The sequence below is a fragment of the Zalophus californianus genome, chromosome 13, assembly GCF_009762305.2.
Source record: "Zalophus californianus isolate mZalCal1 chromosome 13, mZalCal1.pri.v2, whole genome shotgun sequence".
Classification (NCBI taxonomy): Eukaryota; Metazoa; Chordata; class Mammalia; order Carnivora; family Otariidae; genus Zalophus; species Zalophus californianus.
In genome coordinates this window covers 20,640,276-20,657,745 of record NC_045607.1, presented here as the reverse complement: position 1 = coordinate 20,657,745, position 17,470 = coordinate 20,640,276, and the positions used below count along the sequence as shown (strand labels likewise).

General features: G+C 42.1%; 1 protein-coding gene across 3 annotated transcripts in view; it reads left to right on the top strand.

Moving 5' to 3' along the window:
• The first annotated feature begins 32 nt into the window (after positions 1–32).
• Positions 33–17,470, top strand: part of PRPF4 (pre-mRNA processing factor 4) — a 41,142-nt gene continuing 23,704 nt past the window's right edge. For all 3 annotated transcript variants that reach the window (XR_003523647.1, XR_003523646.1, XM_027615173.1), the window contains exons 1-13: positions 33–157; positions 929–1,106; positions 4,508–4,694; positions 7,995–8,082; positions 8,499–8,578; positions 8,746–8,839; positions 9,499–9,593; positions 10,758–10,816; positions 11,575–11,698; positions 13,077–13,166; positions 16,767–16,889; positions 16,999–17,106; positions 17,188–17,306. Coding sequence is in view for 1 of the 3 variants with exons in the window: in XM_027615173.1 (XP_027470974.1) it covers positions 131–157; positions 929–1,106; positions 4,508–4,694; positions 7,995–8,082; positions 8,499–8,578; positions 8,746–8,839; positions 9,499–9,593; positions 10,758–10,816; positions 11,575–11,698; positions 13,077–13,166; positions 16,767–16,889; positions 16,999–17,106; positions 17,188–17,306 (1,372 nt within the window). In the remaining 2 variants the exon portion in view is untranslated. The remainder of the gene's footprint in view (positions 158–928; positions 1,107–4,507; positions 4,695–7,994; positions 8,083–8,498; positions 8,579–8,745; positions 8,840–9,498; positions 9,594–10,757; positions 10,817–11,574; positions 11,699–13,076; positions 13,167–16,766; positions 16,890–16,998; positions 17,107–17,187; positions 17,307–17,470) is intronic.

The window sequence follows — 17,470 nt, the reverse complement described above, 5'->3', positions numbered from 1 at the left end:
ACCCAGGACGCGGCATCGGCCCTCGGCCCACTTCCGGTCAGTGACGTAGTTCCGCTTTGCGGGGCGCGCGGTGGACCGTCTGAAACGTAGAGTTCGGCTTTCGCTGGGGCATCGCGGCTCGGAGCTCAGCATGGCTACCTCACGAGGCGCCTCCACGGTACGGATCTCAGCTCACTCTGGCGAGGAACGCGGAAGGGGTTGGGGAAGTGGTTACTCTGAGATGGGGCCGCTCGGGAACGGGCTAAGGTGGTGGAGGACTGAGGTGAAAGGCTGCGAGACTCGGTCCTGTCTTAGAGGAGCAGCGTTTTCCTGATTCGTACGTGCGTTCCTGTGTTTTAGTTCATTTGCACCTCTCACTACAGCCCCAAACTGTAAATACCTCTTCCAACTGGTCCAAAAACGGAGCTCTGGAAGGGAGTAGTATCTTGGCTCAGATATGTCTACGTCAGATTTCTTAATTTTGTAGTAAGGCCTCCTAACTTCATATATATTGCCTTACGTCTGAATACGTTTATGAAACGTGTAGACCAATAACGAACTAGTTCCCCTCAATATTACGTTGGTTATTTGTGATCCTTGATGTTTCCCCTGTGACGAGCAGTAGCCTTGGAAGTTTCATAAGACCCAAGAAGAGATTGCAACGGAACGATGTAAGTATGTTCCAAAGCAAATCTTTGATAAAAAAAAAAAAATTACCAAGAGTAATTAACTAGTTTTATTAGCTTTTTCCTATCTGCAAAACCTAAGTAATTGAGAGACACACACACCCCCGCCCCCAATCAGTGGAGATATCTTAACTGGTGGCCAACTTGTCCTTTCCTTTGGGGAAGAAGTAGGATTGAAGCTCAGGATGAGCTCCATCCTTTGGGGAAGCCTAATAAATGACTGAGATTAAGCCTCAGGTTAATCCATGTCTTCGATTTATCAGGCAGCCAAAACTAAGGCACCTGATGACTTAGTTGCTCCTGTTGTGAAGAAACCACACATCTATTACGGAAGTTTGGAAGAGAAGGAGAGGGAGCGTCTGGCCAAAGGAGAGTCTGGGATTTTGGGAAAAGAAGGACTTAAAGCTGGAATTGAAGCAGGAAATATTAACATAACCTCTGGTAAGATGCAAATAGTGAGTCTCTCTTTGTCTTTGTATTATAGTCAAAAATTTCAATTAAACTTGGATTTAGGTAAAGCCATCCTTTGCCTACCCTGGTTAGCATCATCCAAAGAGCCTTTCTCTTAAAACCTTTTATACAATTTTTCTTCTATTGAATTGTTAGTGATCTTACGAGGAATTTATTCAGTGTGTATTTGGATTCAAGTTGATGCCATTTGTCTTCCAGAGATCTAGTATAGTTCTGGCATTGGTTTGAAGCTACTATGGTTTGTAACATTCTCTCCTTTTTAGTTTTCCAGTTTTTCACGCTAAATGAAATACCTGTTTTAAATCATAAAAGTAATATTTTTATTTTGAAAGAAAGCGTTAGGGCACTTGGGTGGCTCAGTCGGTTAAGTGTCTGCCTTCGTCTCAGGTCATGATCTCGGGGTCCTGGGATCAAGCCCACATTGGGCTCTCCATTCATCAGGGAGTCTGCTTCTCCCTCTCCCTCTGTGCACGTGCATGCGTGCACGCTCTCTCTCTCTCTCAGATAAATAAAATCTTAAAAACCAAAGTGTAGAAATGTGTAAAGTAGAAAATCCTGTAATCCTTAATTGGCTATACATCTTTCCAATTTAATAAAGCTGTAAAAATTTGTCATTTTTTTCACAAATGAAACGTATACAAATTGTTTTATAATTTGCATTTTTCACTGACACACTGTTGAGGATAGCTTTCCACGTCAATAACTAATGGTCCTCTATATCTTTATTTATTTAGAGAGAGAGAGCACGCAGCCGCACGTGTGCATGTGGCGGGGAGGGGGAAACAGAGAGAGAGGGAGAGAGAAAACCCCAAGCAAGCTCCACGCTCAGCATGGAGCCCAGTGTGAGGCTTGATCTTGTAACCTGAGATCATCTCTAAAGTTGTACATGTTTGTCATAAGAAATTCAAACAGTACAGAGGCTATAAAATGAATAGACTTCTCTACAGAAAGGACTTAAGTTTCTCATTGATCCTCCCACACATTTTCTTTTCTATATACATGCACTTTAATGACTTTTTTAACTGTTTAGACTATTTTAGGTTGCATCACCACTGTAATTCTCACTTTTTCATCAAAATCCTGTATTCAGGGGTGCTTGGGTCGCTCAGTCAATTAAGCATCTGACCCTTGATTTCAGCTCAGGTCTTGATGTCAGGGGTATGAGTTCAAGCCCCACATTGGGCTCACGCTGGGTGTGGAGCCTGCTTTAAAAAAAAAAAAATCTGGGGTGTCTGGGTGGCTCAGTCATTAAGCATCCGCCTTCGGCTCAGGTCATGATCCCAGGATCCTGGGATCGAGCCTGCAGGGCTCTTTGCACAGCAGGAAGCCTAATTCTCCCTTTCCCACTCCCCCTGTTTGTGTTCCCTCTCTCGCTGTCTTCTCTCTGTCAGTCAAATAAATAAATAAAATCTTAAAAATAAATAAAATAGGGGCGCCTGGGTGGCTCAGTCGTTAAGCGTCTGTCTGCCTTTGGCTCAGGTCATGATCCCAGGGTCCTGGGATCAAGCCCTGCTTCAGGCTCCCTGCTCTGCAGGAAGCCTGCTTCTCCCTCTCCCACTCCCCCTGCTTGTGTTTCCTCTCCCTGTGTCTCTCTCATTCAAATAAATAAAATCTTTAAACAATAAAAAAATAAAAAGTAAATAAAATAAAAAAATCCTTGTATTCAGTGTGGGTTTTAAAACTAACTGCTAGAGGGGGCGCCTGGGTGGCTCAGTCGGTTAAGCAACTGCCTTCAGCTCAGGTCATGATCCCAGTGTTCTGGGATCGAGCCCCCCATCAGGCGCTCTGCTCAGCAGGAGCCTGCTTCTCCCTCGCCTTCTGTCTGCCACTCCCCCTGCTTGTACTCTCTCTCTCTGTCAAATAAATAAAATCTTTAAAAAATATATTTAAAGGGGCACCTGGGTGGCTCAGATGGTTAAGCGTCTGCCTTCGGCTCAGGTCATGATCCCAGGGTCCTGGGATTGAGCCCCACATCGGGCTCCTGCCTCAGCAGGGATCCTGCTTCTCCCTCTGCCTCTCTCCCTGCTCATGCTCGCTCTCTCTCTGTGTCTCTCTCTCTCTCTATCTCTGTCTCAAATGAATAAATTTAAAAAAATGTTTAAAAAAATACATATATATATATTTAAAAATTTGGGGGGCACCTGGGTGGCTCAGTCAGTTAAGCGTCTGCCTTCGGCTCAGGTCATGATCTCAGGGTCCTGGAATCAAGCCCCACATTGGGCTTCCTGCTCCGCAGGAGGCCTGCTTCTCCCTTTCCCACTCCCCCTGCTTTTGTTCCCTCTCTCTCTGTGTCTGTCAAATAAATAAAATCTTAAAAAAAAAAAATTATATATTTAAAAATTTTTTAAAAACCTGCTAGATTATTCAAAAAGCCTTTAGTCAAGACATGGATGGAACTGGAGGGGATTATGCTAAGTGAAATAAGTCAAGCAGAGAAAGACAATTATATGGTTTCACTCATATGTGGAACATAAGGAATTGCAGAGGACCACGGAAAGGGAGGGAAAACTGAATGGGAAGAAATCAGAGGAGGAGACAAACCATGAGAGACTCTGGGAAACAAACTGAGGGTTACAGAAGGGAGGGGTGGGGGGACGGGGTAACTGGGTGATGGGAGGAGGGCAGGTGTTGTGATGAGCACTGGGTGTTATATGCAATTAATGAATCGTTTAACACTACATCAAAAACTAATGATGTAGTATATGTTGGCTAACTGAACATAAAAAAAGAAAGCCTATAGTCAAGGGATAGCATTTTCATGGAAATTATCTCCAGTTTATTAGTTACATTTGTAGATGTCCACAGACTGGGACTGTTTTAGAGAATAGCTTTGGCAAGTGTTAAAATAATGTATCTATTTTATCTTCTGGATAGGTGTCCACTTAATTCATTTGCTGAAGGTGCTTCATACTCTTACTTTCTCATCTCATCTAAGTTATGTGTTTATATAGGTGTAAGGTTGTCAGAATAAGATGGCATGGGGGCACCTGCGTGGCTCAGTTAAGCATCTGACTCTTGATTTTGGCTCGGATCATGATCTCAGGGTCATGGGATCTGAGCGCTGCATGGGGCTCCCTGCTCAGTGGGGAGTCTGCTTCTCCCTCCGCTCTTCCCCCCACTCGTGCGTGCTCTCTCTCAGAATCTTCAAAATAAAAAAAAAAAGTAGGATGTGCAGTTTTCCTGCCTTTTAAAGCTATGTAATTTAGTTTTTTGTGTTTGGCACAATTTAATAAACTGAGAAACAGTAAACTATGAAGTATATAATGGACTAGTTCCCAGAGGATACGCAGATTGGAATTGTAAGAAATTATTTTTCCCCCTATTTGAAGAAGATCTGGTGATTATGCTGATATTGCCTGTTCTTTTTATAGGAGAGGTGTTTGAAATTGAGGAGCACATCAGTGAACGACAGGCCGAAGTGTTAGCCGAGTTTGAGAGAAGAAAGCGAGCCCGGCAAATCAATGTTTCCACTGATGACTCAGAGGTCAAGGCTTGCCTTAGAGCCTTGGGGGAGCCCATCACACTTTTTGGAGAGGGTCCTGCTGAAAGAAGAGAAAGGTGTCTTTTCTAAATATTTGATCTCTTTTTTAATCACAAGGTTCTACTTTCAAATTTCTATTGATACTTGTAGCTAAAACTTTAATAGAATGTCTCAGGTAATGTTAATAGAATATCTTACTAAGTTGTTTTTATATAGTTTAGCCCGTGATCTGAGTAGACCAATTTTTTATTCCACTACTAATTTTTCTTTATAAACTATGAATAGGGTGTTAACATGAGAACCCTCTCTCCCCAATATGGAATTGTGAGTTGAGTAAATATGTGTTGTCGAACTTTGAAAATTTAGACAACACACACGTTCGCCTTGTCAGTGTCATAAAACATAATAAGTATTTGGGATTATTGAAAAGGGGCACTTTCCTCAGATGATACTCCTCTTGTGATTTTATGGTTTCAGAGTCTCTTAGTGACAGGGTAGTCATACACAGTGATGAGGACCTCCTTTGTCTTTCTGTCCACTGGCCCATCTCTCCCTTTCATCATTTTTTTTCCTTATTTGCATAGTCTGCACATTTAATCACTTTAAAACCTCTACCATATCTCATGTCCATTAAGTAGAACCAGTAATGCTGGGCCTGTTTAAATTACAAGAAAAAAAACCACTGTACCAAGCTAGTATCTTACCCAGCCTGGCTGGCCACAAGGGTGGGGAGGGCAGGAGAGGAGGAGGCACCCCTGGGCAGTGGCTGGGTGGCAGGAAGGGCTAAAGGACAGAAAGAAAAAGGGGCTCCCAGATGGGAGGGGACTGGTTGTCCTAATAGGGGTGGGGTGCAAAAGGTACTTCAGAAGAGTGGAACTTGGGGAGTGGACAGGTCAGTGCTTTCTCCACCAGAGCATAGTGTTGGAGGAGGTGCTCCATGCCACTGTCTGCCTACCTCTGGCACTTGGAGAACAGTGACCCATGAGCCCTGGGCATGACGAGCCCCTCTGAAACATGAATGACAGCCTGCCCCTCCCACCATGGTCCCCTTTTCTTTGAGGCTCATCTACTCCTCACTTAGTGCCTTGACTGTCTTCGGGCCCTTACCCCTCATTTGCTCTTCAGCCTGCTGCAAACTGACCACTGCCACATCGAAATTGCTCTTTATTAAGATCACTAACTCCTCTTTACTAAGAATGGCCCTGTCACTCCCTCCTTGAAAACACTCCCTTTCATGAAACCAAGTTTTAATTTCCCTCCTATTTCTCTGGCTAATTCTGAGCCCTGTTTTTCCCCTGCCCAACCTTTATATAAATTGCAGTTTTTGCCCTTATTCCGCACTCATCCTGGGCAATCAGATCCACTCCCATGGCATCATTTACTGTGTATATTCTGTTGACTCCCAGATCTCTTTGGCCTATTCTGTAGGTACTTCAAACTGGACATGTCTAGATTGAACTCATCTGTTTCCCACCTTCTATTCTTGCAAGTAACACTACCATTCATCTGTTTCCCACCTTCTATTCTCCTTGCAAATAACACTGCCATTCACAGGTTTCATTGCCTCACCTCCTTTGTAATCAGCAAAATCTGTTTCTAGATTTGTACCGAAATGTACCTCTGGTGTGTCCTCTTTTCTCTGCCTTAATTGCTTTCACACCTAGCTTGTTGTAATAGCCCCAAACATGTTGTGTTAATTGCTTGCTTAAAATCCATCAGTGTCTTCTTATTAAACATAGAGTAAAAAACTGTTGATCATGCTCTTCAACCTTTTATGTCACTCTTTCCCAGTTCATTAGACTTAGTACCCTTAACGGTCTTTCTGGAATAGTAAAACTCTTTCTCTGTTTTTTTCCCCTTAATTTTTTTCTCTTTTTGTTCCCCTCTCTTGCCTTTTAAAGCCTTTTTGTTCTTTTGGTTTCAGCATAAATACCACCAAAGAAGACTTTTTTATCACCTGACCCCTTATAAAGTAAGCCCCTCCATTATTGTCTATCAGGTATTTTACTTCCTTAATAGCATTTTCAAAGGGTATGCTTTTATTGTTATTTATTATTTGTCTTCCAACCAACAGCAAAGTCTGTCTTATTATTGTGACCCTTAGATGAATGTCTTGAGTCCCTCCTGCCACTGTCTTAATTCGGTCCACCATTAAGAGTCAGAGGATTCCGGGCGCTTGGGTGGCTCAGTCATTAAGCGTCTGCCTTCGGCTCAGGTCATGATCCCAGGATCCTGGGATCGAGCCCCACATCAGGCTCCCTGCTCAGTGGGGAGTCTGCTTCTCCGTCTCCCACTTCCCCTGCTTGTGTTCCCTCTCTTGCTGTGTCTCTTTCTCTCAAATAAATAAATAAATCTTAAAAAAAAAAGAGACGATTCCTAAATAGTAGGCTGACTTCCCTACTTTTATTATTCCCTCTTCAGTCCATTCTCTCTACTTCCCCAGGGAATCTTTCTCAAATGTAAACCCTCCTTACTACTACTACTACTACTCTTTATGACCTGGCCCCTACTTAAATCACCAGCCCTTCTCTGGTGCTCCAGGCTCCAGCCACACTGAAATATTTGTGATTCCAAGCTCACCATGCTTTTCTTACTTTCAGATCTTTACATTTGTTGAACCCTCTGCTTCAGCTGTCCTCCATTCTTCACCTATCGACCTTACTAAATGAGGACTCAGTTTAGGAAACACCTCCTCTGTGAAACCTTCCCTGGTCCTCCCTGCAAGCCTAGGTTAGGTATTTCTTTTATGTTCTCCCTTAGCGCCCAGTACGTACCATTGTCATAATACTTAGTATAATGTATTGTGGTTCCCTGGTACTTTCTGTCCACCCAACTTCTCCACCGCCCTCCTCCCCGCTACCAGGATTATGCTACTTGGGATCAAGAACTGCTTCTTAGTCATTTTCGTACACTTAGCACCTCAGTCAGTATCCAGCACATTGTGGCATTGAACAAAGATAGGCTGTATTCACAGACCAGGTGGTAGTATTACTGGGGCTAGTTGACTCTAAATTGAATAGGGTAATTGCTTATAGTTCTAATTAGGGAATCTTCAAATAACACTGGGTGAATGAAATCACACTGGAGGTGCACCTGGCTGGTTCAGTTAGAAGAACATATGACGCTTGATCTTAGGGTTGTGAGTTCCAGCCTCACACTGAGTGTAGAGGTTACTTAAAAAAAAAAAAGAAAAAAGAAAGAAATTTAAAAAAAAAAAGAAATCACACTGGGAGTTTAGGCATGACAACTTGACCCTTAAAGAAGGTTGCTTGGCATTTAAATGGTGAGAGAATAGGACTTTTGTTGTGTCTCACCATAGACACACTTTTCACAGTCTCATCTCAACTCCATTTAAATTCTAATCTTTTTTGTTACAGGTTAAGAAATATCCTCTCAGTGGTTGGTACTGATGCCTTAAAAAAGACCAAAAAAGATGATGAGAAATCTAAGAAGTCCAAAGAAGAGGTAAAATATGTCTTTGGTTTCACAGTATGAAAGTGAAGGAAATGAGGGGTTAGTTCTCTCATTTTCTGTTGTTGGGTTTTGCTTTGCCAAGGGGAAGGGAATGTGTTTGAGGATTCCACCATTCAGGAATAGTTGTTGGGAAGAGTTTATGGTTCCTATGTAGGTATAAGTGAAGGTAAGTGGTTTTCCCATTCAGGAAAAAAAACATAGCATTCCTGGTGTAACTTTTAACAAGGAACAGGAAGCCATCCAATAAGAGTTCATAAAAACACAGTAGAAAGCACACATGCCTGATTTCATCCTATTACTGAACTAATTCACCTTTTTTTCTGGGCGGTTACAATAGAGGATTGACAGCTATGAGAGGGGCAGGAATGCTTCAGACGTAACGTTTCTGCTCTTAATTTCACTTTCAGTATCAGCAAACCTGGTACCATGAAGGACCAAACAGCCTGAAGGTCGCTAGACTATGGATTGCTAATTATTCACTGCCCAGGTAAAGAGAGCCTCTAGAAGGAGAAAGAAGCATATTTTTTTCTTGTTTTCTCTCAAGGACTGAGGATCTGTTTTAGAAAGACTGGTTAAATGAAAATTGAGTGGTAGGGATACTCGTGTGGACCTTTTTCTCAACCTGTTTGCTCATGGTAATCATCTGTGTCACAGGGCAATGAAACGCTTGGAAGAGGCTCGTCTCCATAAAGAGATTCCTGAGACAACCAGGACGTCCCAGATGCAAGAGCTGCATAAATCTCTCCGGGTAAGATGCTCTCAGTGATTGTCCAATATAGTAAAGGCTCTTAAGTATTCATTAGATTTCCTACTTTGGCCTGCTTCTTGGAAGGTAAAGGCAGCTATGATTATCCCTCCCTGCTTACACTTGCTGTTTGGGAAGAGCCATCAGTTAGGGTGGCAGGAACCTACTGTGGTTGGTACTCAGCAGAGGCCTTTGGTTCTGCTTTTTAATTCACTTTTAATATGTCAAAGCTGTACTTTAGCTCTCTCCATGGCTGTCCTGTGTACGTTGAGCTGACAGCAAAAGTAATGATACTAGTGTAAAAGACAGCATGCTGGAGTTCCATTCATGAACATAAGTGTCTCTGAACAACAAGAGAAGTATAGGGGTGCCTGGGTGGCTCAGTCGTTAAGCGTCTGCCTTCGGCTCAGGTCATGATCCCAGGACCCCGGGATCGAGCCCCGCATCGGGCTCCCTGCTCAGTGGGAAGCCTGCTTCTCCCTCTCCCACTCCCCCTGCTTGTGTTCCCTCTCTCGCTGTCTCTCTCTCTGCCAGATGAATAAAGTCTTTAAAAAAAAAAAGTATAGAAGAGTCTTGGGGGGTGGGCTAAAACTAGAAGGTTGGGTCTCTTTGGGATTAGCCTATTAATGATTACTGTTTGTCCTTTTTTTCCTATTTTTAAGTCTTTGAATAATTTCTGTAGTCAGATTGGGGATGATCGGCCTATCTCCTACTGCCACTTTAGTCCTAATTCCAAAATGCTGGCCACAGCTTGTTGGTAAGTCTTGTTTTTACAGTGATATTTTTCCTAAGTGGAGGACAGGTTCAAGGGAAAAAAAACCCAGCTTTTGTCTTGGATGCTCATTTCTGTGTCCTTTCTCTGCTTCTCATGATCACACCAAACTAGAGATGCCAGTTATTATACACCCGTTATATTATACAAGATAGTCTGTGCTTAGCAGTTCTTTCTATTCAAAAGGGACCCCAGAGATCCATGACATGTCGGTCATGTTCTGGACACTAGCATTTTGGAGCAGATACATAGTTTATTGACTGACCAGTTTCCACACCTCAGTACGGCTTTTCTTTTTTAGTTAGGTAACCGAGACAAGATACTCTGTAAGCTTCAGTTTCCTTATCTGTAAAGTAGGGTGAGATAATGTTGTAAACCATTTTGCTTTAATAGTGCATGCTATGTGGTAAGGACTCAGTAAGCATGAATTGTTGTTTTTATCTTTTTTTTTTCTTTTCTAGTTACCACCACATATGCAGAAAGCTCTTAGGATGTGATAATTTTGTTGTTTTGCTCTATTTGGTTATTTTTGTGGGACATGGCCATCTAGTGACAAGGGAAGCTTCTTTATGTTGTATGCACAGGAACTACTTGACTGGGTCGAAATTGAGATTGGTTCAGGAGAAAGCCAACGACCTACTCAAATTCCTCCACCTCTGCAAGCCTCAGCTATCTTCCTTATAAGTAGAAATGGTTATTCCTACATATTTACCTCCCAGGTCTACTATAAGGATCATTTGAATTGTTAGATATAAAAGTAGTTTGTTGGAAATTTTCTGAAATAAGTCTTTTTAAAAAAAATTTAAGTACTTTGTAAGCAGCAAAATGGAATTCCTATTTAAGGAGATAATATTATTCTTGGATAGTTTAATTCGTCCTACCTTCTTTCACCAGTCAATCCAAACGTTAGGGAGAATAGCAACTCGTACTATATTAACTGTAGTCCTGTAGAGGCATCTGGTTGCATGAGACGTGGGTGTAGCTTTCTTCTATAAACCATCAAATTGTAAGCCCTTTAGTTTTCTTTTTCTGTGTACCACTGTAAAGTTTATTGGGGGTGAGAAGAGATTGTCCTTTAGGAATGTTACCAAGGTACCTTTTCCTTCCCAGACCAACCCTGGCTTAGATGCTTTCCTTTGTATTTGATAGGAGTGGGCTTTGCAAGCTCTGGTCTGTTCCCGATTGCAACCTCCTTCACACTCTCCGAGGTGAGTTAGAATCTTGTTTAAATCTCACTTGTGGGCAACCCTGTCGGGACCCCTCTCACTCTTGAGAGCTTTTTCTGTATCTTCACTTAATAAACTTCTATTGCTTTACTCACAAATAAATAAATAATAAATCTCGTTTTCCCAGTGTGAACCCTGTCAAACAGCAAAACTCTACTAACCTGCCTGACACTCAGACCCAGTACACACAAGATTAATTCTTCTTCTTTTGTTTTGTTTTTAAAGATTTTATTTATTTGAGGGAGAGAGAGAGAGCACGAGCGGGGTGAAGGGCAGAGGGAGAAGCGGACTCCCTGCTGAGCAGGGAGCCCAATGCAGGGCTTGATCCTGGAACTCTAGGATCATAACCTGAGCCAAAGGCAGATGCTTAACCAACGGAACCACCCAGGTTCCCCACACAAGATTAATTCTTGATTTGAATTGTCGTGGTTTGGTTCTCACCACAAGGCTGGAAGACAATGAGTTTATACACAAATCACTTTTCTCTCATGTCCAGCCCCATTCTGGCATTGTGCAATTTCTGAACCAAAAAAAGTAAAGGTTGTTTGTGTTTTGCTCTTTTTAATGTAATTTAAATATTAATTTAAAATAGTTTTTTTTTAATAGTTCAGCAGTCACTTTAATACCCTATCTGTCCACATGTTTCCTAATGTATATTGTGTTAATTCATCATAGTCTGTGTTGCACATAAATTGTAAGGGGTGGGAAACCTTTAACTTTGATTTCTTACACTCCTTCAGGCCATAACACAAATGTAGGAGCAATTGTATTCCATCCAAAATCCACTGTCTCCTTGGACCAGAAAGATGTCAATCTGGCCTCTTGTGCTGCTGATGGTTCTGTGAAGCTTTGGAGCCTTGACAGGTGAACATGATTATTCTGCCCATACTGCAGTCACTAAAGCGTTGCTTGGTTGGTCCTTTGGGACCTGAGAATCTGGCATCTAACCCCAGAGATGGTCTCAAGGGAACTTGGTGTGACCATAGAATGTAGGATTTCTTTCTTCGACCTTTTCTCAACAGAGGAGTTATGTCAGATTTTTCTTATTTTTTAACTTTGGACCTTGATTTTTGCCTCTAACATAGTAACCATTGTTTTCCCGGTCCAGTTATTCTGAAAAGATCTATTTACACTTCCTGTGCAATATACTGACTTGGAGAAAAGCCCTAGTTGGTAGATTGAGTAGAGATAACATTCTTGGCAGCACATTGGCTCCTAGCAAATGGCCACAGGGGAGAGGACAGTGAAGTTCTGAGGCAATATTGCTAAGGATGTGTTGTCTCCTCCGAACAGCTTCCTCCTTTACCTAGAACATACTTTCCCATTACAGCAGTTTGGGGTTTTTTAATGTGTTTATGATTATTGTTTTCCAGGAAATTTGTGAAAGCTCTTTGTTGGCTAAAAGAAATCTGAATTCAGTTGCTTAGTTTCTTTCTTTGGGAAAGCACATGTGACTTTTCTGCCAGGTTTTTGTACAGAGCTAATTAAAGTCTGTACTCTGCCAGACAGCGTCTTACCTCTGAGCACAGCAAGTTTTAATTGGCTTTGGTATCACTTAGCAATATTTGTTCCCCTAGGGCTTTGATTAGCTCTGTGTATGCACATTGACAAAGTTCCCTTTTTAATTGCCCTCTTTAGGGTTCGTGTTTACTTCCTTTCGCTGGTGTTTCAATTATTTTTTCTGTGGTTGCTGGGGAATAGAATTTAATGGCCACCAAAGGAAACTAAACCTCTATTTAGGAGTTCCTTTTTTCGTGTGCATCCTTCAACAAGCTAAAGTTTGAGACAAATTTATCTGTAATCCACTTGTACCAAAACTATTTGATTTCTGTAACTTCACATCCCTATTAAAATATGTTTTCTTTCTAGAATCTCAGCACTCCTTTGGTGTAAAGAGACTGTTTTGCTTGTCAGGCTGAATTATCTTTTATTTTTCTCTAATCCTAAATGATAATAGCATTAAGCGTTGATTAACATACTGAATTGAGATATAGCAAGGTGGTGTGTTTTGAAGTGCTGTGGGCAGTTTTGCCCTGTGAGCGCATAAAATAGTCCCAAATCTTTTAAGACTTTGGGAAGTAACATAAATTATTGTTAACCCTGCATTTTTAACAGTGAGTTTAGTTAGGATTTGGCCTCTTAAATCCTACAGAATGGGTGCGTCTGTCACAATAGTTAATAAATTCAGTGAATATTTATGACTATAAAATAGTTTACTCCTTTCTGTTTGGTTCTTTTTCAGTGATGAACCAGTGGCGGATATTGAAGGCCATACAGTGCGTGTGGCCCGTGTAATGTGGCATCCATCGGGGCGTTTCTTGGGCACCACCTGGTAAGCCATCCTCTTATTCTATCCATACAGGCCTGTGGCATCTTGTTAACCCTTATGACTAACTGCCAAGGAAATTTTAAGAACAGAAATCTTCAAGTAGGATTTTCTTGGGCTGCAATGAATCAGAATCAGAAGAGAGTATATGATAAAGTTTGAGCCAACTGTATTTGCTTTTAAACTGCAGTTAATCTGAAATTTCAGTTACTAATTGCCAAAAAACGAGAATTTTCACTCTTCTCTTTCTTGACCAATACTAGTGGTGGTTTGTGGGTTTTTTGGTTTTTGTTTTTTTTCCACTGCACATTGTATTGTAATCTCTCTGCTTACAAGTTGGTCTCCCTTTCTGGGGCACCTCGCTGGTTCATTCGATAGAGCATGCAGCTCTTGATCTTGGAGTTGTTAAGTTCAAGGCCCACCTTGGGTGTAGAGATTACTTAAAACTCTTAAAAAAAATAAAACGAATTGGTCTCCCTTTCCAGTTCTGTAAGCTCATTAAGGCCAGAAGCTGTTAAAGATTTTTTGTTGTTGGTGTTAAAAGAGTTTATTTATTTGAGAGAAGAGAGCATGAGCAAGGGGAGAGGCAGAGGGAGAGTGAGAAGCAGACTCCCCACTGAGCGGGGGGCCTGACCTGGGGCTCGATCCCAGAACGCTGGGATCATGACCTGAACTGAAGGCAGACTCTTAACGAACTGAGCCACCCAGGTGCCCCAAGAATTTTTTTTTTTTTTTAAGATTGTACTTAGAGAGCGCAGGTGGGGGAAGGAGCAGAGGGAGAGGGACAAGCAGACTTGCTGCTGAGTGCGGAGCCCAATGCGGGGCCTGATCTCAAGACCCTGAGATCGTCACCTGAGCAGGAATCAAGAGTCAGATGCTTAACTGACTGAGCCACGCAGGCACCCTGTTAAAGAACTCTTTAACTGAGATATAATTTACATGCAGTGGAATAGATTTCAATGTACAATTCAAATGCGTACACTCATATAAGCCACATCCCTATCAATAGAATATTTCCATCACCCTGGAATGTTCCCTCATGCCTCATGCCCCTTCACAGGGGACTCCCCCTTTCAGAGCAACCACTGATATGATTTCTATCACTGTAAATTAATTCTGTCTGTTCATACTGTGTGAACTTGTTTGTGCCTTTTTTTGCTCAGCATAATGTTTTTAAGATTCATTCAGGGGCACCTGGGTGGCTCAGTCCGTTGAGCATCTGACTCTTCCTTTTGGCTCAGGTCATGATCTCAAGGTCATAAGACTGAGCCCCGCATCGGGCGCCATGCTGGATGTGGAGCCTGCCTGAGATATTCTCTCTAACACTCTCTGTCTTTCCCCCTCTCTCTGGAAAAAAAAAAAAAAAATGGGTTCATTTATGTTGTTGCATGTATCAGTAGTTCCTTTTTATTGCTGAGGAGTATTCAATTGTATGGCTCTGCCACAGTTCATCCATTCTCCTTTGATAGACATTTGGGCTGTTTCCAGGTTTGGGTCAGTCAGAGTAAAGGCGCTAGAAATACTCTTGTACAATGCTTTTTTTTTTTAAGATTATTTATTTATTTGCAGAGACACAACGAGAGAGGGAACACAAGCAGGGGGAGTGGGAGAGGGAGAAGCAGGCTCCCCGCTGAGGAGGGAGCCCGATGCAGGGCTCGATCCCAGGACCCTGGGATCATGACCTGAGCCGAAGGCAGATGCTTAACGACTGAGCCACCTGGGCGCCCCTTGTACGATGCTTTTTGCAGACATGTTTTTCTTTACTTTCTCTTGAATGTATACCCAGGAATGCAGTTGCTAAGTCATAGAGTAAATGTATTTTTAACTTTTTTAAAACTTCCATATGGTTTTTCAGATTGGTTGTAAGTTTTACATTCCCAGAATTCTGCTTGCTTCACATCCATACCAGCATTTGGTGGTGTCAGTTTTATCATTTTGCTTATTGTATCAAGTGCATAGTGAAATTTCATAGTTTCAATTTTTATTACTCTTAAGACTCTCTTGGTATTGGGCGCCTGGGTGGCTCAGTTGGTTAAGCGACTGCCTTCGGCTCAGGTCATGATCCTGGAGTCCCGGGATCGAGTCCCGCATCGGGCTCCCTGCTCAGCAGGGAGTCTGCTTCTCCCTCTGACCCTCTTCCCTCTCGTGCTCTCTATCTCATTCTCTCTCTCAAATAAATAAATAAATCTATAAAAAAAAATTTAATAAAAAAAAAAAAAGACTGTCTTGGTATTATTTTATCCTCTGCTCAATTGACCGTTAACCATTTGTAAATCTTTTGTGCAGTGTCCGGATGCTTTACCTATTTTTTTGTATTGAGGTTTTTTTTTTTATTTTCACACACAGTTCTACTACCATGTATTTATTTGTTTATTTGAGGTTTATTGAGGTGGGGGATTTTTTGTTTTGTTTTTTTTAAGTTTTTATTTAAGGGATGCCTGGGTGGCTTGGTCAGTTGAGCATCTGACTCTTGATTTTAGCTCAGGTCATGATCTCAGGGTCATGAGATTGAGCCCCATAACGGGCTCCATGCTCAGTGTGGAGTTTGCTGAAGATTCTCTCTCTGGGCCCCTGGGCGGTGCAGTTGGTTGAGTGTCCGACTCTTGGTTTTGGCTCAGGTTGTGATCTTGGGGTTATGGGATTGAGCCCCGAGTCAGGCTCATGGAGGAGTCTGCTAGAGTTTATCTCTCCCTCTCCTGTTGTGTTCTCTCTCTCTCTCAAATAAACCTTAAAAAAAAAAAATTTCTCTCCCTCCCCCCATACTTTTTCCTCTTTAAATAAATAAATAAATAAATAAAACATAAATTTTATTTATTTAAGTAATCTCTACACCCAACATGGAGCTCAAACTCCCGACCTTGAGATGAGTCGCGTGCTCCACCAGCTGAGCCAGCTAGGCATCTCTCTACCACTGGTTATTGAAGAGACTTTGTTTTCCCTGTTGAAATTGCTTTAGTGGCCTCATTGAAAATAATTTAACCAAAAATGTGTGGGTCTCTTCCTATACTCTTTCATCTCTTGCATTGATCTATTTGCTCATGACTGATTTTTGTATCCCCAACATCCAGTTTGAAGGCCCAACAAATACTCAGTGAGGGAAGGGACTTATCAGTGGAATTGAGAAAGAAAGAAGGCAACAGTCTTTGCTGGGTCATTCTTAGAGAATTGTATTCTTAAAATAGCCGCTGAAATAAATTTATAGGAAGTCCATGGTTTTCCAGGTAGCACTCAAGACAGATGTGCTTAGTTGTTGAGGTATTTTTTTATGCCAGAAAAGAATTTGTTAATATGGTTGTATGAATAGTTTCAGAAGCATAATTTTTTTTTAAGTTTTTATTTATTTATTTGACAGAGCGAGCACAAGCAGGGGGAGCGGCAGGCAGAGGGAGAGGGAGAAGCAAGCTCCCCTTGGAGCGGGGAGCCCGATGTAGGGCTCAATCCCAGGACCCTGGGATCATGACCTGAGTTGAAGGCAGACGCTTAATCGTCCGAGCCACCCAGGCGCCTCATCAGAAGCATAATATAAGCTACAAATGTTTATAGTACTTTACACATTATAGGAGTTGAATATCTGCTGGCTAATTGTTGGTTTGATTTTTTTTGTAGCTATGACCGCTCATGGCGCTTATGGGATTTGGAGGCTCAAGAGGAGATCCTGCATCAGGAAGGCCACAGCATGGGTGTGTATGACATTGCCTTCCATCAAGATGGCTCTTTGGCTGGCACTGGGTAAGCCTTCTTCCACCTAGCCAGGGGCAGCTCAGTAGTTTACCTGTTATGTATCCCTGCTTCCAGGAGAAATGGATTCAGAATGTTCATTTATAAATTATTTTGTCAGGGGACTGGATGCATTTGGTCGTGTTTGGGACCTGCGCACAGGACGGTGTATCATGTTCTTAGAAGGCCACCTGAAGGAAATCTATGGAATAAATTTCTCCCCCAATGGGTAAAATGAACTCATTGATTGATTGATACATACAAAGAATGTATCTTTGTTTCTAATTCGGACACTCTATCTGATTCACAGGTACCACATTGCAACTGGCAGTGGTGACAACACGTGCAAAGTGTGGGACCTTCGACAGCGGCGTTGTGTCTATACCATCCCTGCCCATCAGAACTTAGTGACTGGTGTCAAGTTTGAGCGTAAGCTTTCCTCTTGTTTTGCCTAATCACAGGACAGCTAGATTGAACTTCCATGGAATGCAGGCCAGGCTTTAGGTTAAATTACGAGTGGAACAAGAGAGAATTCGGTCTGTGTTGAAAAAGGAGCAAATTTTAAGTTCCTTCCTTCTACCATATTTTCAGAT